At 40.2% G+C, this 22,674-nt stretch overlaps 1 protein-coding gene across 1 annotated transcript in view; it reads left to right on the top strand.

The window, feature by feature from the left end:
• Positions 1-342: 342 nt before the first annotated feature.
• Positions 343-22,674, top strand: part of PLCG2 (phospholipase C gamma 2) — a 55,523-nt gene continuing 33,191 nt past the window's right edge. Inside the window, exons 1-6 of the mRNA XM_057372520.1 lie at positions 343-404; positions 3,976-4,209; positions 16,229-16,369; positions 18,405-18,498; positions 19,636-19,683; positions 22,298-22,382. Of these exons, the coding sequence (XP_057228503.1) occupies positions 4,014-4,209; positions 16,229-16,369; positions 18,405-18,498; positions 19,636-19,683; positions 22,298-22,382 (564 nt within the window). The 5' untranslated portion in view covers positions 343-404; positions 3,976-4,013. The remainder of the gene's footprint in view (positions 405-3,975; positions 4,210-16,228; positions 16,370-18,404; positions 18,499-19,635; positions 19,684-22,297; positions 22,383-22,674) is intronic.

The following is a 22,674-nucleotide window of genomic DNA, read 5'->3' as shown; positions in this document are numbered from 1 at the left end:
GGACAGCAGCCCCGGGGCAGGTGGAGGGACGGGACCCTGAGGGGACAGGGACAGCGGGGAGCCCGCCTGGACAGCATCCCCGGGGCAGGTGGAGGGACGGGACCCTGAGGGGACAGGGACAGCGGGGAGCCCGCCTGGACAGCAGCCCCGGGGCAGGTGGAGGGACGGGGCGAGGAATGCCGGCCCCGCTCGGGTAGAGCGCAGCGCGGTGCCCGGCGGGCTGAGGGGAGCCCGCGCCATGGGCGCCCGGGGGCGGCCGCGGGGTCAGATGGCGCCGCCTCTTCCCGGTGACGGCAGAAGCAGAAGTGGAGCCCCGAGAGGCGCCGCGGGAGCAGCGGGACGGGAGCGGCAGCGGCAGCGGCAGCGCCGGCACTGCCCCGCCGCCGCACGGAGCCCCGCGGCAGGTGAGGGGGCACGGGGAGCGGGGTGCCCGGTAGCGGGGTCGGGCGGCCGGGGCAGCAGCAGGTGCCGCCGCGGGGCCGGGGCGGGGCGGCGGGTCTGGCGTGAGATGCTCGGGGAAGAGGTCGGGCTGCGGCGAGGGGTTCGGGACAGCCGTGCCAGGACGGCGGGCACTTGCGCTGGACGGGACAGGGCAGTCTGGGCGGTCCGTGAGGGGCCCATGTCACCTCGCACCTTGTGTGTGAGCGGGCCCCGGCGCAGCCCAGCCTGGCGGGGAAGAAGGAAGGAAAGCTTGGCGGTGTGGCTGTGGCTGTCAGCTGCTCTGCCCGGGCTGAGGGCCCAGCTGGCCGGGGCAGGTGGGCACCGCCTCGCTGCTGTTCCGCTCCCCTGCTCACCCCGCCGGGCTCTGCGGGCAGCAGCTGCATCGCAAGGGCCGTGTATCGATTGTTGTTGGTTTCTAGTGCTGTGGTACTGCACTGGTGTCACTGGTGGATGTCCATCGGGCGAGGTGATGTCCTAAATCCAAAGGCAGAGGTCAGTCAGGGCAGAGGATGCAATAACCCTTTTGCAATGCCCAGAGCACATGGGAAAATTTAGAAATTGACCCGAGTCAAACTTTGGATTGCACTTCTTGGTTAACCTTCTGTGTCTGGAAAGCACCTGCTGTGTCATGTGGGTGAAATTATAACAGACTATGGATTCATCAGTGTTGTCCAAGAAATTCTTTACTACCGTGTACATTTATAACTTTTACTACAGTTTTTCCTCTTTTCCTTTGTGTTATCATGGGGAGAAGTAGGAGCTGTACATGGGTCTTCTGCTATGAAGGGTTTGTAAACGTCTGAAGTAAATTAAGTAAAACTAAATAGACATGATAGATCAAATAGAATTTGGTTTTCTTCATGTCTATGTTCACTTTGTTACTTGCACTGTGTCCTGTAGACTTATTAGTYCGAATTGGTCAGGCTTTTCAATTAMAAACTATCAGAACTGCTCTTACACTGACAGTAATAAGTGGCCTGAGTTCTGCATATAGCACAAGACACTTTGAAAGTTTAGCTCCTGTAATTCCTACAGTCAAAGGGAAAAAGTCACATTTGTGTCTAAGCTAGAGCTTGTGGCATGTTTTGGGGATTATTAACTCATTTGCTGAATCCTGTAAGTGATGCTGAATCTTTCCTACTTAGGCTTAAGTAACTTCTCAGCAGAAGAGCAGTGATGCTTCTATTACACACAGTATCTTGTAGTTCACACTCTGCTGGGTTAGAGGCATCYAGGTTATGGGGTGACGAGGTTCATTATGGAGTTCTGCTGCTTGAATGGGTGGAAAGATTGTTAATGCAAATAGTTGTGCAGTGACGGGTGTAAATAAGGCTGAGGGGCACCTGTGGGTGAGTGTGATACAACTTCTAACATTTCAAAGGTCTAAAGCCAAAGGCTTCTGTTCTTTTATTATTAGGCAGCTCTCCGTGATGTTATTCTTAACTGGAGCAGGTAGTCAAAACAATCTGGGAGTGGTCAGTTAGGCTGATCAAATATTGCAATATTCTTTCCACCTAAAGGCAAAAACTTGGCTTATGGCTTAGGATTTAAGTTAGACTAAATGCACTGTTTTCTCTGGTTTTGGAAGAAAGAGCTCCTTTRAAAGAGGAAGTCCAGTATATTATATTCAGCGGAAACTGTTTAAGAAGCCACCTCTGAGAGGCAGTTCCTTTGTACTAAGGGACTTATCACTCAAAAAACCTGCTGCATTGTCTTTTATTAAATAGCTGTATTTAGAAATGCCTTTTCTTGTTGTTCTAAATCATATTTCATTTAGCAACTATACCTGGYAGTGTAAAAGGCAGAGCTGATGTATATTTTGTTATCACCTCTTGAAAAATTGTACTCATTTAAAAGTTCAGCTTTTTATTATTCAGTGCAGTGTTAATGAAATAGCTGAACCTTGTTCCAAATCACAGCGTATTTGTTATAGTACAATTCTTAATGAAAAGAGCAAAGCGAGAAGATAGGGTTTCTTTACTTTTGGTCAGAAAAACAGACACTGCTCAAAGATTTTAATTTTTTTTTTTTTAATTTTCCATCCTGTCATTTAATTTTATTACAAATCATTATAGCAAGACAAGATGGCTGTGGCTGTCTTTTTAGGTTCAAGCCTGTCATGATTTAAATGATTATCTGATTATCTCCAGGTAGTCTAAAAGGATCATTTACCTTATGGCTAAAAGAAATCTCTGTTGCTTATGATACTTCAAAGTTGTTCACTCCCTCTCAGTTGTAGGATTGGGGTACATATTTTTTTCAGTAGTATAAGGGAAGAATACTCCATTTTCTTATTACTCTAATAAGCCAATATAAACACCCAAATAATGTGTCTAATGTTTAGCAAACCATGGAGTGAGATGGTTCCTGCTGTTGAGCACTTCAGGTTCATGGTGGGCAGTGCASAAGAGGCCACCCTGCTGGTAAGAAGGGACTGTTGTGGCTTCTCTGTTAACTTTCAAAGAAAAAAAGTGCTTATTGAAGCGGTAGAATTCAAAAAGGGATTACAAAGATTGCACCGGACAGCCTCAAAGTCAAAGAGATTGTCYCTAAAGCAGCTGGTGACACGATGTTAAAAGACAATGTAGTGACATTAATGAGAGGGAGCAGCAAAGAGCAGTCAGGAGACAGTGACACGGGGTGAGGGGGAGGAGGGCTGGCAGAAGTTACGAAGGGGAAGCGAGAAGTGCCATGGTCGAATTAGCCATGAACACGGAAACTGAAACTGTTTGTGATGGAGAGTAGTGGTCTGAGGAGAGAGGAAGAGAAGCAGAGGAGGCGCCGTGCCTGGTGGCTGCATGCACAGAGCTTCTTTGAACCTGTCCTGCTCAGGGATGGGGTTAAGCTTGGAGCTGTGGTGGCAGCAGCCCCTGAAACTTGTGTGACAATGAGACTCATTTGTGGATGAAAGAGCAGGTTGCAGAGCATCCTGTTAGTAWATAATCTCACTGAGGAGTAATCAGGCTTGCAATCAGCTGTTTGATGCAGGGATGTGGGAGACCAGAGAGTACAGACACTTGCTAATATTTGTGAGAGCTGCTCTATGCACATCCCTCTTTTGGCTGTTTTGTGCTAAGATGTGTCCCAAGTGTATGCACACAAATATCTGCCACCCAACATGTGAGTAAGAAAAAGTAGGTTGTGTAGGAGAAACAGAGCCAAGAAGTTTTAAAAGTGCATAAAYTGAGACTTTTTAGATGTAGTGAACATTTCAGTGTTTGTGTTACTCATGTTTTCCCCTCATTAGACAGTTACCTGGTTTACATTCTCATGTAGGTCTYGTCCAAGTGTAAATTTTAATTCAGTGCAAGAGCTCACACAGGCTGATGTTGCTGGAACTGCCCTCTGTGAAGGATGTTTGCCCCTCTCAGGATAAACCAAATATTAATGTTGGCCATGTACCTGCCTTGCATTTGCCAGGGAAGGAGTCTCTGTTAGRTGTCTAACTAAATAAATGTAATCTTTGAAGATATTAAACTGCTGTTTTAAATATTGAATTTTCTCTCTTTTCTCTCTTATATTGCTTCTCTTCAGGACGTTGAAGACCATAGAAGTTTTAYTAAAAAGAAAAAATGCCCAGAAAAAATATAGATTATGGAGTGCTGCCTGAGTATGAGAAAAGCCAGATCAAAAGGACCTTGGAATTGGGAACTGTTATGACAATATTCAGTCTTAAGAAGAGCAGCCCAGAAAGGAGGACTATTCAAGTCATAATGGAAACCAGGCAGGTAGCATGGAGCAAGACAGCTGACAAGATTGAAGGTTTCTGTGAGTATTTGCAATGTGTACCTGAACCTGGAGTTACTAATAAATTGATGTACTTGTCAAATATTAATTTAACAAGCCTTTGTTAGCATTATGAAGCTTTTGAAAAGAGTTTCAGAAAAGAGTTTGGTAATTTGCTGAGAATATTTTGAATTTTTGCAATGTAGAYAAAGAATCTTCTGCAGCTCATTATTTAGCTCWTKAATTATTTATTATTTTATCTAACAMTACTTAAATATGATTAGCATGCTTTTATCCTGAGCCTTGTTTTTAAAGTTTTCATCTTTGAATATGATGGTGTTTGTGTTCTCTGAACCGATAGTGTTTTCCATCATTATGTCTTATAAATTAAAGTGAGTAATTCTTTACCACTTCTTTCTCCAAAAATGAAAAAAGAAGCAACCAAACACCTTCAAATACAAGGAAACTGAATTCACATTTTGGTATTCCTGGGTAATTTGCTGTCTTGGGATAGAATCATTATTTAGGACTATGACTGGAAAGTACCAATGACCTAGGAAGATCAATCTGTGACATATGAGGTGGTTTCAAGGTGATGTGAGGTGGCCCTGAGCTGGTATTTTCTCTTTAGTTGATATTGGAACTAAGCCCATTATTTATAATAAGATCAGGAAACAGAAGGGGAATGTAAGACTATATAGGGCTGCAAAAACTAGARTAAAAGAATAAAGTGAGATGAATCCTCAGTTCTTCTGAACAGGTGCCAAGAAAGCTCAGGCTGGGCTTTTTGTGATTTGTGCAGCTCATGGTGGCGTAAAGTAATTACAATGCTTGCAAAATACTAAATAGGAACTTTTAAAACATTATTGTGAGCATGATTTTACTCTGTAACTACGTTTGTGTTCAAGAAAAGAATTGAATAGTTTGTCTGAAATGCCACAATCATTTATTGGTGTGTTGAGGTGTGGATTTTTAGAAGATTTTGGTTTTTTTTGGTAAATAGTAAGTTAAAAACCTATTGGTCTGTGAGGCTGCAAAGACAGGCACTGAGAATTTGCTTGGTTTTGGGATTGTCTGAGCAGTTTCTCTTTGTGCTCCTGACTTAGAAGTAATGAATCTCTGCTGCTGTTTCTGTTGGTTCCTGTCTCATTCCTCCAGACCAGACCTGCAGCTGGGAATGTGATATAGTGGAAATAAAGTCTGGGAGGATGTTTTAATCATTGGTGGTGAAAATATGGTYATATTTTGGGAAAAAAGCAAACAAGTCTGGACACCCAATTAACAGCTACTCTGGATCATAATCTTTCATTGTCCCACTTTCTTACGTGACAAATGAGGGTAATTATCCTTTCAGATAATGATGTGTGTGAATGCAAGTACAAGTGCATTGCTGGTTCTGTGCCAGAAAAGCAGTCCTGAGGGSGCATGTACAATTCAATTATGAGAGCAGTGCTTGAATATTGTTTAGCAAATAAAGCCTGGGGTTACTCAAATAGCAATAAGATGAAAATTTACCAGAAAATGACCACTCAGTGGGGAAAGGAGGCTTCAGAGTTTTCTGGCCAAATTGAAAACTTGTAGCCATTTGTGCACAGGGGATGAATTTAAAGCTGCACAGCCTGACCCCACGTGGGGTCAACCTTTTCAGTCCTGTCTTGTAATCACCTTTTATCAAAGTTTCCTGGGGGTGGTGTTTGTTTATGGTAATAAATGAAGTGGTTTGCTCTATGCATGGATTTTAATGCTTCTAAAAGAARCTGAATGTTGTAATTTGACTTCTAAACCTGGGTGATCCAGCAGGGTAATGACCTTCCAGATCCACAGGCAGTCATTGCTAGAACATGGAATACAGCTCCAGACCTGTGACTTACCCAAAAGCCATCTGCCTCTCCCTGAAATTTGTAATATTGTAGCAGTTTTTTTAACAGAGCAACAATGAGGTGTCTAATGATGGGAACTGTAGGTCTGAAAATGTCATACTCTAAAGCACAAATACGCAAAATATTATTTTATTGTTTTAAAAAGCAATGAATCTGCCCAAACAAGCTRTATTTTGCAGGTATTGTTCCAGAATATGATATGAACAGTTGTTCTAATTCACCATGACCTGTGTCTGATCTACTAGAAATGAAAGTCACTGCAGTTTTAACTTGCTGACAGTGTTTTTGCTGAAGAGGAAGGAAATATTTTATTTATTTAATTAGTTAGTTATTTGTATGTTGCTGTTGCTTCTTTTGGYTGAGACTCAGGCTTTCTTTTTGCTTGAAAAATGAAAAAGTTATGGATTTGTAGCTTTTCTATTTGATAATTGAATGGAGTAGCATCTTGAATATGGATGTATAGATGAGTGACCCCAAATATATGCTGGTGGATTGTGTTGACTTCGTGACAAATAATTTTTTTTTTCCTTTTTTTGTTTTTTGATTATTTGGGAGGTTGAAGTCTGAGAATTGCCCTCTCAACTATTTTAATATATTAATACACTTACACTGTACAAAAACTAATATTTATGATGTGATTTTAATGGTTGCTMTTTGTGTGTGTGTCAGTCCAAAAAGAATTAATATTCAGTACGAGTGGGAAAGTTAAGATGGTTTCCTGTTCTGTGTGTGCTATTTTAATTTAAGTTTGGCAACTGCTCTTTACAGAAGGCAGAAAACTCAATGTTTGCATCTGTTATGGGTTTGTGTTTCTAAATCAGATAGYGAGGAGAGTTTTTTGACTTTGGGACACAAAAATAGGCTGCTAATAGATAGTGAAGATGGAGTCCAACTTTTATACTTTATTTTAATACTCTCCCTTTGAAGATTAAGGAAAAAAAGTTGTTTTTCTCTCTCTCTAACTGCCCYGTGTAGTGTTGGGAGTTTTGGATGTCGCAGTGTTGATTTTGTTGCTGATGGACTGTAAATGTTTGAAGAACACTCAAATTCCTCTAAGCCAAAGTTGATTATAATTWTTACAAGGACCTTTTTCAAGTTTAGTTAATATTATTTTGGGAGTGATTTAAGTTAAGCCTCACAATAACAAAAAGGCAGCTACACTTATTCTGGAATAAATTGACCTGGGCAAGGGAGAGATGTAGGATTAGCTCTACTAATATAAATATTTACACAACCCCATGAGCCCAAAAGTGSCACTACTGTGTATTTTAAATTGCATTGCTCATGAGAAGAACCCTTTTGTTAAAACCCTGCTAGCATTTCTATCTGGAATAGGGTGAAAGAGTTGCTAAAATAAGGCTATTTCCTGCTCAGTGCAGATGTGTTTTCCTGGAYGAGAAAATTCAGAAAACTCTTTCTAGATCCAGGTCATTGGTGTGGTAAGAAGTAAGGATTTACAAAGGTTAGGAAATCTGGTTTAAACAGTCTCTGTCTTCACTATGCTTTTCAGGTCTCACAGTGACCAAGTGCTGGAGATTTTACACTGATCTTTTGAAAGACTTGAGTTGCCACATGCAAAAGGAATTTTTAATAAAAGAAGGGACTGAGGAGCATTCCTGCTTTCCCCCCTAAATGAAATAACAAAGGTTGGTTGTGTCCTTTAGGGAAGGATATGCTATTTCAACAGCAGATCAGGAGGCRCTGTATTTCTGGCTGTGTGTGAAATAACTTTGAGGTGATGTTTTCACAGCCTAGTATTAAGCAGTTAAATTCCAAGGTTAGTCTCACCTGTCTACCCAGATAAGCATTGGAGGGAATTAACTTATTTTTACTTGAGAGAAGGMAAGTTTGCTTTCCTTGTACAGAGGGATTTGATCTGCTTGTTTAATTTCTAATGGGCCCTTTTCTTGCAGAAGCTAGTCCATGCATACTGGGCAGATAACTGTGAAGCTGTGACTTGCCAGCATGATCAGGGTGTTGCTTCCTTATGGCTCTGCTGTGTCTTTATGTTGTATTTTTAACCTTTACCACTGTGCGTGGSTCTGGGTGGGGGCCCTGGGGTCACACACAACCAGGGTTGGTTGTCCCCACTTCTGACTGTCCAGGCTGGCCACACAGTGGGGTGTGGTGTAAACACTGGGACAGCCCTGAAAGGCAGAGGGGAAGGAAGAGGTGGCCCAGGGTGGGCAGGACTTGCCAGGGCTCTGCTGAGGGACTCGTGTGTGCAGATGGCACCTGGGGTTTGCTGTCTGAGAGGCCATTCCAGAGCTCCCAAATAAGGCCATTCCAGAACTCCCAAATCATGGTGTAGCTTTTATATGCACATGAATAAATTAGGACTCAAAGTTATTATATTTAAGCTTGTAGAGAGAGCAGGTGGTGAGGTGTAAATCTCCAGGAAGCTGAACCGTTACGGATTTTTCATTCTTTCTCAGATGCTTTCAGGACAATTATTAAGGGAAAGTTCACGGTGACTAGAGTTGGATTAGTCACTGGAAAATGTGTGAGTTTCTGCATATTCTTCCAAGAATCCCTTGAGTGAAGGGATGATTCACAGCCAGGAGAATTTATACTCTCAGAAATCTGTGGTGTCTTCCTTGAATGTGCAAGTGTGTGATTCTCTGTAATAYTAGCATGTTCATTTCAAGTAGGACATAAGACCATTCAAGGAGAATGTTATATTTGAGGACATAATACGATTTCTCTGTTTTTTTGAATACCTGGGAACTTATTTTTTATTCATATGAAGGAGTGACCTGCTTTTGTAAAATGATATAAACCATATTTTAATTCCTTAATCTTTGGAAAAGAAAGATTACCTGGATTTTTCATGTTCTTTATTTGTTGCAAAAGACTTCAGAATGAAAATACCTAATGATGATTTAGTTGTGCAAGCACATAACAAGAAATAGGTTTAAAGCATCAGAGAGCCATATTTAGAAAAAAATTATATAATATATCAGCTGTGAAATTGCTCTTTCTGTAAGCAGACCGAGAGAGCAGGATGTAGGTAAGGTTGAAAGAGGAAAAAAGGGAAAAGATATCTTAGTATTAATTTATTGTGAAAGCTTTCCCAGGGGATGAAGTTCTTGGGTTAGGGAGTGGTGGAGATGCAGGCCACTTATTAATGTAATTGCAAAATTATGAAGCAGAGGAATAAAGGGTGTACTTAAATTGAAGCTTTTGATGCCTGTGACACACCACAGTACAACATTAGTAGCCATTTCTATTTTCTTCAGTCCAGACCTTTATTAATGCAATAGGATTATCTAGGTTTTTTTTTCATTTGTAACAGAAACGTGTTTGACAATGCATAACGTCTTATTTTATAATTAATGTGAACTCCTCATTTCACATTGTCTCACTTTTCTAGTTTTATATGTAAAATTTCCCCAGATTTTTTAGAACAAAATGACCTCTTTCTAAATACATTTGCTATCTCAAAATCATTTAGCATTACTGATTTTTCATCTAACCTATGGACAAGAGTTATCAAATATTAAGTTCACCTGAGATTTTCCTCTTGCCAAAAAGAAGAGATTTATAGCATTTGTCTTCTAGAACACAATTAAAAAAGCCAAACTTAAAACCAAGTTGAATTTTCATGTTTCACAGGTATGTTAAGGAAGGGAGTGCGGAAACTAATAACAGACTTAGTAAATTCATGTTAAAAGTAGAATTAGCACCTGTGGGAGCTGCTCTGTTTTTTCTCAATCTGTAAGATTGCCCTATGCTTTCAGACTGTTACACTGCTGAGCAGGAATCCCTAATTTCTCCCAAATGTTGCACCTGGATATTTAATGATCAAAGGTCATTATAGAAGCAGTGCATCTGTAGTAGGGTCAGGTAGACAATGCACCAGATCAAGCCACATTCGATTGACAGGGTGAGGGGAAATGCAGGGATCTGTAATTTAATGTATCKGCAACATTTTGTGTGTTGCCACAGGTAGTGCTAGTCTACCTAATAAGGGTTGGGGTTTTTATCTTTGTTGTTTTATTTTGTGAATTTTATCCAGGAGCATCTTTGCCTTGAAATTAAATTCTGATTTTTTTTTTTTTTTAAAAACTTTGCTAAAATGGCTTGCCAAAGAGAGGAATTTTTGAAGTTATGCATCATTTTGGCTGTCAGATACTTTGGGGAATGTCAAAAACTRACACCTAAGAGAGTGCTCATGCATATGGCTCACATTCTTAAATATTGATTTATTTTTTCTATACGTTAAACACGTGGATAATTTAATTAGTRGAATTGTTAATGCCAGTGTAAATTTCCTCTGTGGTGGAAAACTTTTTTTCCCYATTGGAGATGATGATATAAACATTTACAGATCTGTACTTCTCTGGGAGAATATTAGACTTGATCTTGCTARTTTGTAGTAGTAACCTTTGTTGTCCTTACTGTTAGCAGAATTTCTTTGTCTGAATTTCCTTACTGTTTCAGACTTAAAGTAATAAGAAAACTTTAACTCASACTGAAAACCCTGAGTCTATATTCTGTCATTTCCTTTCTGTATTCTGAATCTGTTAAAGAATGGTATGTCATTGCAAAAGTGAATCCACTTCTTGCTCTTTGTGGAGTAGCTTCACAAAGGAGCATTAAAATTCACCTTTTTTTTTGTGTTTTGAAATGGCTGCATTTCRGTTGTTACCCAGGGGATATTTGTGTAAGTGTTCGGCTGAGTACATGGAGCTTGGTTTCTGTGGTCAAATGAAAAAATGAACATGTGTAGCCTCTAGCTCTTTTCAAATAATTTGTTCCCTTTAGCAGCTCAGTTCTGTAATGTCTGATGCTAACTTACAGCGACCAGACTTCCTGTCATGGCCAGCCAGTGAAATGGGGATGGAATGAACCACACAGACCTGAGCACCCCTAAATTGGTTGATCAGAGTGTGTGTGAGATGCAGGTACTCCATCCTTTCCCTGAAATCGGGTTTTATATGCTCACATTTTTGTTTTGTCTTGTTGCATGGAGCAGAATATAAACTTTCGTGGGCACATGTTGATTCTACCCTATTCTTATGCCATTTTATGGAGATACCCTTTAATTTTTWGTGTGGTAACAGTAGCCCCTTGAATTCAGAGTACAAACTGGGAAGCACTGTAACATGGTGCTCTGCTGAACAATCCAGTGAAGTTATGAATTTAGTAGTAATTTGTTGCTACTCTACATGAAACTCTGTGTGACCCGATTACGTAAAACCGTGTGCGTTTAAAAGGTGCACTTCTCTAAACCTTGTGTCAGTCACTCAGCTCAATCCCCAGAGGGTCCCTTGGAAAGGTAGTCGTGGGTGCTTTCTCAAGGTGCACCACACTGTTTCTCATGATTCATCCTTYTAACTGTGTTTTCTGACAGTTTTGTGGCTTATCTGTAATGCCTTCCTTGGGTTCTGAATGTGTCTTAAACATCTCCGTTTATATGAGCTGAATTACTTTCCCTACCACATCTGGACTGCCATGCTGCAGGGCATTTTTGCTTTCTTGTGACTTTGTCCTCTGAGTGAAGCCTCACCTTGTTCCCTCTAGAGTCACACAAGATCTGTGTTTCATARCTGCTCTGAATAAAAGAGGCTGCTAAAACACACCTTGGCTAGTTAATATTTAATTTTGCAGAAGTGAGAGCAGAGCCATTGTCCTCACTAACCACCACGAAGTACATTTGCAAAAGGATACTAAAGGCTTTCTTCATTCACTGGGCACTCATTTGCACACAGCCTGGGTTGCAGTGGGCAGTTTCTGCCTTTCTAAAATGAAACCTACTTTGGAATATATTGTAATGCAAATTGTTGGRAAAAAAAATCTGGTTCTGAGTGTGKAATATTGCTATACATATATACAYATGAAAATTCAAATATATTTATAGAGAGAATGGCCATTCCATGTCTTGGTGCATACAACTTGAGTGATCAGAAGCCCTTATTTTCTTCTCCAAAATATTGCCAGTAGTTTCCCTTAAGCCTTCTTKAGACTTACTGAAATAATGCTCACAGCATGATCTGTAAGCCTCCTCTGAATCTCTCTGTAGGCTTTTTCTTTTCCTTCGTTAAGTACATGACTGAGCTCTGATCCGAGCACCATTTGTGGCCACAGACACTGAAAGACTCCTRGGGAATTTGGGCTTTGAATCAGAAATGTTATCTTACAGAACTCTGTAGTCTATAATGGTCGTTTCATGTGAACTTCTACACTGTTAATTTAGACTTTTCTATCAAGGGTACYTAGATAGGTTGACAGCCTCGACAGTTTTGTGAGCCCCACATTTATATAYAATCAGCGTGRTGTTYCATTACCTGASTTGACCAAAGGCGTTCTGTGCAAARTTGCCATCCTGCAGTGAACTTAGATGGGCGCTTCCAGCTCACAGAAGGTGCTCTGCTGGTGGCAGTGGCTGGTTTTCAGTGGGGTCTGTTCTCTAACACATCTGTCTGTTCAGGTGCTGAATGGTTGTGTTCCCACCCAGAGGTGGGTGGTAGGTGACCATGGGGCAGACAGAGTCAGAGCTTCTGCCCTTAAGTAGCAGTGCTGGTTGTTCTCTCCTGGAATGAGGAGCACCACGTTTTGTATAACAGTGTAACATCTTTTGCAGTGTTCCTCTTGGCATAGTTTTGTGTCTTCCACTCAGTTTGCAAGGCACCTGTTGTAGTGAAATCCAGGTTCTATTTTACCATCAGCCTCCAAGTAATTTGTTCTTTCGAGTGYGTGACTGAACGTGATCACTGCTGCAGGGTTATTTGAATGGAGATCAGTGGAAGTTGAGGATCAAAAGTCTGTTGTCAGGTTTATGGCAATGAAGAGCTCTAGCAGGTGCCCTGGAAGGCAYTGAGCAATTAATCTGTGCAGTCTTTGGAATGTATCTCTGTAGCAGTGTAATGATCCATTGAACTCACTGATTTACCAAACATCATGCAGCAGCAGGAGCTGAAGTTTGGCAGCTTCAGGCTCTGAACTGCCTCRAATGCACATCCAGATCAGAGCCTGAGACAGGATGGTGATTGGAGGTGCCTCTTTAAAGAGCCACTTGAGGGAGTTGTCAGAATCAATCCGTGAGTGATGAGGCTGCTAAGGAACCTGGGGAAATAATCACATAAAGGAAYGGATGAAATGTAAACTATTTGTGGGTTTTAGAGTGGCACTAGACTTCTGTAAACTGGCTGAGGACTAGTTCTCGTCTTGCTGTGTGTAATTTTCTCTACAGGGCATATTTGATTCATGTTTTGTTGGGAAGTGTATTAATCTTCTTTCACCTTTCTTGTGGAAATTTCACCTGCAAGTGTATTGGATTTGATTTGGCGCTGCAAGGTGCGTCTGTCCAGGTCTGTGCTTTTTTTGGGTGTGTCAGGYGCCAGGAATGTGTGCCTGTGAGGCCATGGCAGGATATAGCTCTGCAATTTGCAAGTGGGATTGAGAAGGAGGAAAGCTCCAGTAAGTCAAGTCAGTACAAAGATAGAGTGTCTGAGGTGCTGTGCCTGCAGTTCTGGCATAGGTATGAAATTAGATTGTAATTGTTCAGTGACAGATTGTGCTATAAAAAGTTCACAGTAACTGCGTAACAGCTAAGTTGGTGCAGTTGATTTACTAATCTGAGTCTGAAACATGTTGCAGCTTTTCCTGGCCTGCTCCTTTCTCAGTATGGTTGGAATCAGCCATTCTGGTGTTACTGTGCATCATGTGGAGGGTGCCAGGTGACTCCAGACTATCTGGGGACACCGCAGAACTTAGTACAAGACCAAAATTAATCCTTGGTGTGCATGTTTCTCTTTTGTCCCTTTGATTCTCTGTCTTGGCTTTTCTTTCAATAATGCAGAGTAATAACTCCTAACCAACACTATGCAGTGTTATTAAAATACATACTGTTAGTTTCTATTCATTCTCTGAAACTATAATATGTATTATATCYGTCTTACTGTAAAAGTTGAATGACTGTTCAATAAAATTGGGTTTTGTATGTCTATTTAATTTGTTATCTAAGCAAATGTGATGGTATTTTGCCAGAATTTTGTAGGATGTGTAGAATATATTCCCTGAAAAGAATTGGAATGCTATATTTTGAATTTGAGTTTCTTAGTATAAATATTTCTTTCTCCTCTCTTTCACCCCATTTTATTCTCTTGCTGAACCATTTCTCTATTTACTGAATAGAAATCAGGATATAGTGAAATTCTTTTTTGAAAGACGAGTTGGAGAGAAATAACATGTCTGTGCATGCAAAAATCCTTATGCCTCTGTATACACACATATTTTCATTAGGAGAAGGGAATGGTGGGGTTGAAAGGCTGTARTGCAGGGAGAAGAACTGTAGAGGCTGTGTATAACTGAGAGGAGACATTGGGTAAGTTTGTGTGTTTATTTCAGAGGTCAGTGTGAGGTAAGAGCCCCTGGAAATGACAACAGCAATGCAGGTTGTGAAATCTCTTTTATCGGTGCWTATAGTTTATACTTCAGGAGGGCCTTTTGTTGTTGTTCGGCCTTTGTGTTGTTCATGTGTATGGATTTRTAGGAGTCTGAAAGGAAAAGTGTCATTCACTTTGAAGTTAAAACTGTATTTTTCAGCAGGGGTTTGGTGGATGAATGGAAAGCAGAAGAGATCACTGAGCTTTCACTTGCCAGTGGTTTGAATGAGCCAGTCTGGTGTGCAGTCCCGTGCCATTTACTGCAGCCGTGCAACCTCCTTCCCTCTCCATTTGAGTACTTTCTGTCTCTGCATCCTGACTCTTCTCTGCTGATATTAATGTAAATTGATGGCTTAAGATCAACTTTTCAGATGGTGACATTTAGGCTGATAATTTGGATACATCTTTAGGGGTCTAAGTGAGACTGTGAATGGTACRGAGATCAGAGCCATCATTAGGAACTTTTGGTTCCTGGTCAATTATGGGCACAGAGAAGTTTGCATCTAAATTTAGGGGCCTTGACCAATCAGATATGTAGGTCTTCGGAGATGTTTTCATGGTTTGAGAGGGAGGCTGAGACATTAAAATCTCTACCTTGAGAACAATAATATGTGGAAAAACTGATTTAAGAAAGATGCTTACATCCTATGATTAGTTCAGGTTAACCTCTGAGGTCTCATTTTCACAGTGTAAGTCGTTTAATGACTGGGAGTGTCTGGTAGAAAGTTTGGCCTTGGATACTTTGCAGACAATAAGAAGTTCCAAGATGAATTAATGTTTAATTATCAGGATTTTGTTGATAAACTTCCTTGTTTGTCTGTCCATGTCATCATAGAAACACAGCATTACACAGGTGGAAGCTTTACCCTTGCTCTGCTCACCCTCCGCTGGCAGCAGAGCTGCTGTTTCATTATGTTGTTAATGGTCTTCTGTTACTGATGAGGTGCTCATTTAAAACAGGGGGTTTCTGTTGTGGCATTTTCTTAAACCTATGGACAAAAACCCTCAGCTGTTTTCCTTGGATCTTGCTAGGTCTGATAAACACATTTCAAGAGCAGCCACGAAATGTTTTKCTTCGCTCTTCTTCCTGTAGCTCGTAAGTCAAGACTGTCCAGAAGTGGATAGAACTGTTTATTTCTCTGGTCCACAGGCAGGGCAAAACCACTTCATCACTTCCTCAGTTTTCTAATAAGTATCTTATCTTGAGTGCACACATATTTCTATTTCAGTGCTGTCTCACTCGTGTAATGCAGGCCCTGTAGCAAGAGTTTGAAAAAAGGGAGCTGACTTGGGAAAATGTGTGCTTMTGCAGCATTCCCATTCTGCTGTGCTCCTGTGCTCTGGAAAGCAGAAAGGTGAAAGTGATACAACAGGTTATGTTAAATAACACAGATCTCTCTGGAGTTGGCCTTGAAAAATTTCACAAACCTTTTAATTATTAAACTCGATTTTCTCTTTATATTCCTATTTTAAATATTTTTCTTGGAGGTACCAGGGACTGTACTAGCTGACAAGGTTAGCTGGCTAAGATACAAATAACTTTTTGGTTGGTAAGGTAGAATTGTATCTTTTCTTTTTTGTTTCTRAACAGTTGTCATGGCAATTGGAAACTACTTGCTTAGAGGTAATTCCATTTGTGAAATCACATCTTCTGTAACCCAGAGAGCCATGTGTATGCACTTTATATATATAATATATATATATATTTTATGCGTGTGTGCATACTTTGAATTATCCATGTTACTGTTTCAGGCTCTGCACTTGTACTGACTGAATGTTGTTTCCTTTCAGTGGATCTGATGGAAATAAARGAAATTCGCCCAGGAAAGAATTCAAAGGACTTTGAACGCTGCAAAGCGAGGCAAAGAGAAGAACACTGCTTTACTATTTTTTATGGTACCCAGTTTGTCCTTAACACCTTAAGCTTAGCAGGTACTTTTATCTTCTTTCTTTCTACTTTAAAGCTGTCGATTGAACAAGTCAAACACTTGGATGGGACAGGAATGCACGGAATACTGTGGGTTTAACTTCTGTGGTTCAGTAGTGCAACAGATGCCTAAAATATGGAGACAGACCTTTTACCAGCCCTTCTGGTCTGTGACCTGCTGCATTTGTAATGTTTTATTTTCAAATGGTGTGTCGTGTGAGTGTAGTTTATTATTTTTTCTAGCAAGGTAGACTTTTGCTGGTTAAATAAGGTTTTCAGCGCTGAAGAGCGGAGGTGGCATTGCCCTCTTTGAAGACAGCCATTCAGTGTGGCCAAAAAAAAGGGACTTAAATTCTTACAGTACAGGCTGAATACAGTTTCTAGCCAGTGAAATTTACAAAGAGATTTATTTTCTGAAAAGTTTGTAATGGGTCGTTTGTTTAGAATCACACAGACAATTTATTTAACTTTGTAGTTCTCTCTGTCCTAAGCAGGAACATGCTTGYCCATTTAAAACATTAACTTAATGCAAAATCTTAATATGACAAAAGGGGAGTGCTTTGTAAGTGTTTTAATTTTGACAGTTTTCTTTTTTATTATTCATGGAATGAATTTGTTATAGATTGCAGTATTAGAATGAAAGTTTTTTACAGTCGGATGCTCTTGAAATGAAAGACTGCTTGTGACTAATCCATTGTTAGAAGTTTTTAACTTTAAATAAGTTTTACCATTGTTAACTGAAGTCTGTGAAAAATTGAGTGACTGCTTACGTGCAGCTGTGCCAGGGACTTCTGTCCCTGATTTCCTCCAGCAGTCCCTCCTCCATGGCAGTTCTCAAAACAGGCCTCTGCCAATAGTTTGGAAACACTTGGTGCCATGAGATGTTGCTGTAATGCTGAACTGCAGAACAACATGATATAACTTTCAATTGAGGGGAAAATCCTTTTCCTTTTTAAAAGGTTTTGTCGTGCTTTCTTAAAACAATATAAAAGAATTGTTACTGGAAGGGAAYGGTAGCTATCATAAAGGGTAGAATTGTCTTGGGAGAAGAATTGGTTTGGCAGTGGTAATGGGTGTTCTTTCCGAAATTGTAACTAAYTGAAAAACATTTCCATGGGGAGCTGAGGCTGGGCTCCAGCTTCATCCTTGGGGATAAAGCATTGTTTGAAAGTATGTTTAAATAAAATGTAATCTTCACCTTTTGAGAAAATGTTTTGCTTTGAAGGCTATTAAAAGATTTCAGCTCCTGTGTGAAAACAGTTTTTCAGAGCTGGTTTAATTGAAGAATACCTTCATGAAATTTCAGAGCCAGCCTGTTAATCAAATGAACTTTGCCCAGCTGAGGGCTGTAATGATTGCATCTCATGCAAGATTCTTTCAACTTAGGTAGTATTTCCTATGGAAAGCTGTGCCCAGCAGGCAGTTCCACATCTTGCTTCTGTTGGGTTGAAGAATTACCAAATGCAATCATGATAAGTGATAGGAAAGGCTCTTCTGGTCTGAGAAATGGAAAGGCAAACTAAATTTTAAACAAAACAAGACAGTGATACACTAATTTGCAGGGTTGGGAGGAAGATGTATCTGGCTTCTCGTGTTAATTCGTGTAAGGAATTTTATACCATTTTTTAACTTGTTCTTTTGCACTTCAAATTGCTCTGATCTGGGTCCTGAGCTTTTTCCACTTCAGAGACAGAAGATGACAAAATGAATTTTGATTGTGTGCTCAGCAGTAGTTTTGTAGTGTTTTTTGCTGAAATACTGAAACTTTCATAGTCTGATTAGCAGTCTTCTAAAAGGATATATTTTTATCAAGCTTACCTACCCTCAAATTTATGCTGTTTTTTATTAGTTTTATTAGTAGCAAATGAAGCTTTGCAATGAGATTTATCAAAGAGGAAGGTTAGTCAGCAGCTTTGTTTATACTAGGGTTTATCTAAACAAGTTATGTCTTGGTTTTGTGTTGATTTTGATTTGATAGTGTATTTTTGATAGTGTATTTTTGATTTGATAGTGTTTATCATAGTGTATTTTTTTTTTCAGCTGACTCTAAAGATGATACAGATAAATGGTTGTGTGGCTTGAATATCTTGTATCAAGAGGTCATGAGTGCTCCCACACCTGCCATCACAGAGAGGTACATGGAAATATTTTCGCTCTCTGAGACTGGACATGTTTTGGGAATTGAAAGTGGAAAATCTGAATGAAATTTTTAGTATGAAACAAGTGGTGCTTGCCAGTTACACTAAGAACACTCTCTGGTTACACTGAAAGCTCATATGGAAATTCTTCATGTCTGTTTTGCTGTATATGTGCTCTGGAGTCACACTGCTTCATACACTAATGTGAACTTGCAATTTACCTGCTGTGCACCAAAAAAAAAACCCTCTTCATGAGATGACAACACCTGGTGTTCATGTGTTGGCTTCTTGGAAAATTCAAATGTCAKCCATATGATGGAGAAACTGCACCCTTAATCTTCTGAGGATGTTGAGTGTGAAACTACTCACACTCAGATTGTCAGTTCTGCTRCCAAGGTTTCAGTTCTGTCTCCATACCCCATTCCTTTTCATCACTGCTGGCATTTTTGTGTTTGGTCACTGCTGTTACCTGTTGTGAGGATATGCTCTGCCCTCGCTTGCTTCCTTACCAAATAATGGTTTTGACACGTGTTATTCTTCAAACAAGAATAATTCCTGTTGAGACTGAGCATCAGCTTAGTGCAATCATYCTTTATCTCAAAATTGTGTATACTACTGATACTAATAGTATTTTGCTGTGCATCTAAAACTGACATGCATTGTGAATGAGGATTATCTTTAAAGTTCTCAAAACCCCTTTCCCTTCTCTCTAGTTTTTAATTTTTATGCATCTAACAAATATCTGAGCCAGCAGCTCAAAGATAAATCTGTCAGAAATCATTGACTTTATGRAGTTACTCCAGTTCAGATTAGCTGAAATTTTGGCTCACTTTATGCTCTTATATTTTTACAGCTTCTGGTTACTCATTCTTTTCTGTCCTGCCCACCCTTCCCCTTCCTGTGTTGTTTATGTGACTTGAAATGCAGCAGAAAAGTACATATTTACAAATGTGGTTAAAAAAACTGGCCAAGTCCTTAGCTAATGCTTTGGAAATGTTTTTGCTTTACTAAAAAAGATGTATCTTAAGACTTTTAAGTACTTCTATTGAGTTTTGTTTATGGATTTTGAAATTTCATTTGCTGTATATTCTTTATAATTCTTAGATTTTTTTTTTCTCCCTCTTTTCCACAAGCTGGTTGAGAAAGCAGATCTATTCTGTTGATCAAACTAGAAAAAATAGGTAAGAACTCTGTTCAGCTGTTTTTAGTGAACTTTTGTTTCAGATTCTAATATGGAATGAAAATAAATAATCAATTGTGCCAAATATGGAATRTGAGACCCCTGAAAATGATATTTGTCCTTGCTTTACTGAAAGAGATGCATATATGTTCGTGGCACTCATTCAGGTTTATGTACATGGTATAGTGAGGAAACAAATTATCAAAGTTAWGTATTTTGAATTTTAGCTTAGAGTTACTCTGCCAAAATGAACAGTGTGTTATTGTAGAGACTGTCAGCTGTGCAGGTGCATCAGGTGCTTGCTTTGTGGAGGCTTTTGCCTTTTCATAGCCGAGTAGGAGCCCAACTGCTTGGACTGTACAATGTGCTCTGAGCTTTTCCTGTGCAGCTTTGCCTCCAGGGCTTCCTTCATGGCTGAGCTTGTTGGCATTGGTGTGACCAGGCTCTAACACAGACCAGAGCCAGCAACTGGCCTGGCCACGAGCTTGTCTCTGCCTGCATTTGAACAGACCAAAGCCAAAGAATCACCTCTAGCCTGATGCTTCTCATGTGAAAGAAGTCCCATGGCTTCTAGTTCCTAGTGTGATGCGTGGCTTCATGTGTTTCAGTTTCAGTCGATCCTTTCAGGTCTGTATGTGATGTGAGTTTGTAGCTTTTGCACACAAAGGAGATTTAAAAAAAAATTAATTCAGTTGCATACCTCTCCTTAGAGTTGCMAGAAGTCCCGTGAACTGGGGAAGAATATTGACCTTTTCTTTCCCGTGTGTTATTATTTCATGATGATTTTTCTCTTTGTGTGGAACGTGCATTTATTGTGAAGTGTCAATCAGTGTAGAAAAGCTCATGCCTTTCCTTTCATGCACACCTTTTCCTAAAAGCAAACTGCAGTGTGGTGTTTGATTKTGTGACTGAGGCTGTGGTATTGCAGGAAATCACACCCTGGTGCAGACAGCCTGTGGCACTGTGCAKGGTGAGCTGAGACCCCATTTCTGAGCTGTTTCCTAAACTGCCACTGTCAGGAAGGGGTCAGTGCCCCCCTTTACTGGATTATTGTCTTGTACCTCCTGTTGCGTTTTGACAACTAACCCTGCAATGGGGGTGTGTTGTTTGGGTTCATGAAGCAAGAGCAAATGTTAGGATGGAGCAGCTATGCTGACAGAAGGTTGTCTGAAGAGGTTTCATTTGTTGCTTTAGGATTGTTTTATTGCTACAAGGCAGCTTGGTTGGGATCAAGGGGAYTTGCATTGTGGAGAGGGCAGCTTTTCCTTTTCCTCGTGGATGATTCATGCTTGCAGAAAAATTCGGGAAAGGAGTTTGGGCTGAGGTCCATTTTTTTAGAGCTGTGGTTTTTAGGGAGGCTGATWATAAAGATTAGGTTTCCAGGCAAGTCCTGATCCACAGGTTGAGTTATTTCCAGTGGTAATGAAGTCCCAGATCTTTGTTTTCTCTTGCACTTCTCTGGCCAGAGGAAATTGCTTGTGCTTGATGTTCAGGGTACAAATGGAGGGCTTGTTCTTGCTTCTAATAGTGTTTTTTTCCAGAGGTCTGGCGACAAGGCGGAAAGCCAGGAATTTCCTGAGTTCTAATCTGGCTTGGGCACRGACTTTGGCATAGTTCCTTCTTGCTTTGCCTCTTTCCCTCTCTGCACAATGGAGATGAGAATGTATTACGGGGTATCTGCTTGTGTGGACTCTRTAGAATGGAGGTGTTACTTTCATCTACCTGCTGATTGGTTTTGTTTCTTTCAAGCACCTCTGGTCTGACCCTGTGTTTTCAGAGAGTTAATGGCTTATGAATTGCTCTATAGGTCAAGGCAGAGTACCTCAGTCRTGTTTTGTTGGGTACTGTTATTGCATTAATGTTTTGAGGGCTTCAGCAACAGGACCCACAGGTCTTGCACTGTGCTCTCCTGACTTGCTGCCTTGCTGTTATCTAGAAAACTTTGGGTTTTGAAGTGTTGCTGGTGTACCACTGGGCATTCTAAAACTTGTAAAAGGGGTCAGCAGGTCTGTGTAAATGGAACTGGTAGGCAGGGAGGCAGTCATTTATGGGAAGACTTGGTTGGGAGAGGAGAATGACATCATGTTCAGATGTTGCAGAAGGGAAAATTCTTGCTGCTGTAAATCAATGTTACCTGACTGAATAAGGTCTAGAGAAAAAGGTTAAAATGGTATTGAAAATTGGAGCTTTTTGTTTCCTGTTGGTGCTCATCTGTTTGGTACATCCTTTGTAAGATGTCTTCTGTGTGTGTGCAATCCAGTTTCATTTGGACTGGAACAAAGTCTGCTGTTCATCTGACTGTGTATAAACATCTGCATTTGAGCTGATCAATACTGATATTGTTGAGAGAGAAATAGTTATCTCTGCAACATGGTTCTTTTAATTCCAAATTAATTGAAATGCCCGTTTCTCCATGTTTTGCTTGCTTGCGTGTAGAAGTTATGTTTATAGAAATTTATGAATATGTGAGATGAGCCCTACCCAAAATAGTCACAAAAAATATTTTCAATAATCACATTTTTGTGTCCATAGAAAATATATAAGTAGCTGACTAGATACAGCACAACTGTGGTGATTTTGTTATCTTTTTTTTTTTTCCTCCTTTTTTCCCCCAGTATCAGTCTAAGAGAGCTGAAAACTGTCCTTCCCCAAGTAAACTTCAAAGTGAGCAGCATGAAGTACTTGAAGGATAAATTTGCGGTAATTACCTAATTGCTTAAATGTGCTTGGTATTAGCTGAGAGGTGTTGATGTTTCTTATTAGGACACTTTCTTTATTTTTTATTCTTACCATGCACAGTTAAATAAATTATATAAATTAATTTCTCAGCTTGTCTTTTCATTGCCTGGTTGACCAAAGCCAACATTGGATTCTGAGCTCCAGTACTGTGCAAGTACATAGAAAATTATTTTATCTTTATTTTTCTTCTACATTATCTTTTTCTTTCTTCCAATATGATCAAAGAATAACCTCTTCTCTCCAAATAATGCCA

Source organism: Malurus melanocephalus, unplaced genomic scaffold (assembly GCF_030028575.1).
Source record: "Malurus melanocephalus ecotype Western Australia unplaced genomic scaffold, MMel_1.1 scaffold_173, whole genome shotgun sequence".
NCBI lineage: Eukaryota > Metazoa > Chordata > Aves > Passeriformes > Maluridae > Malurus > Malurus melanocephalus.
The sequence above is the reverse complement of the archived record's forward strand: the minus strand, read 5'-3'. Positions and strand labels throughout refer to the sequence as shown.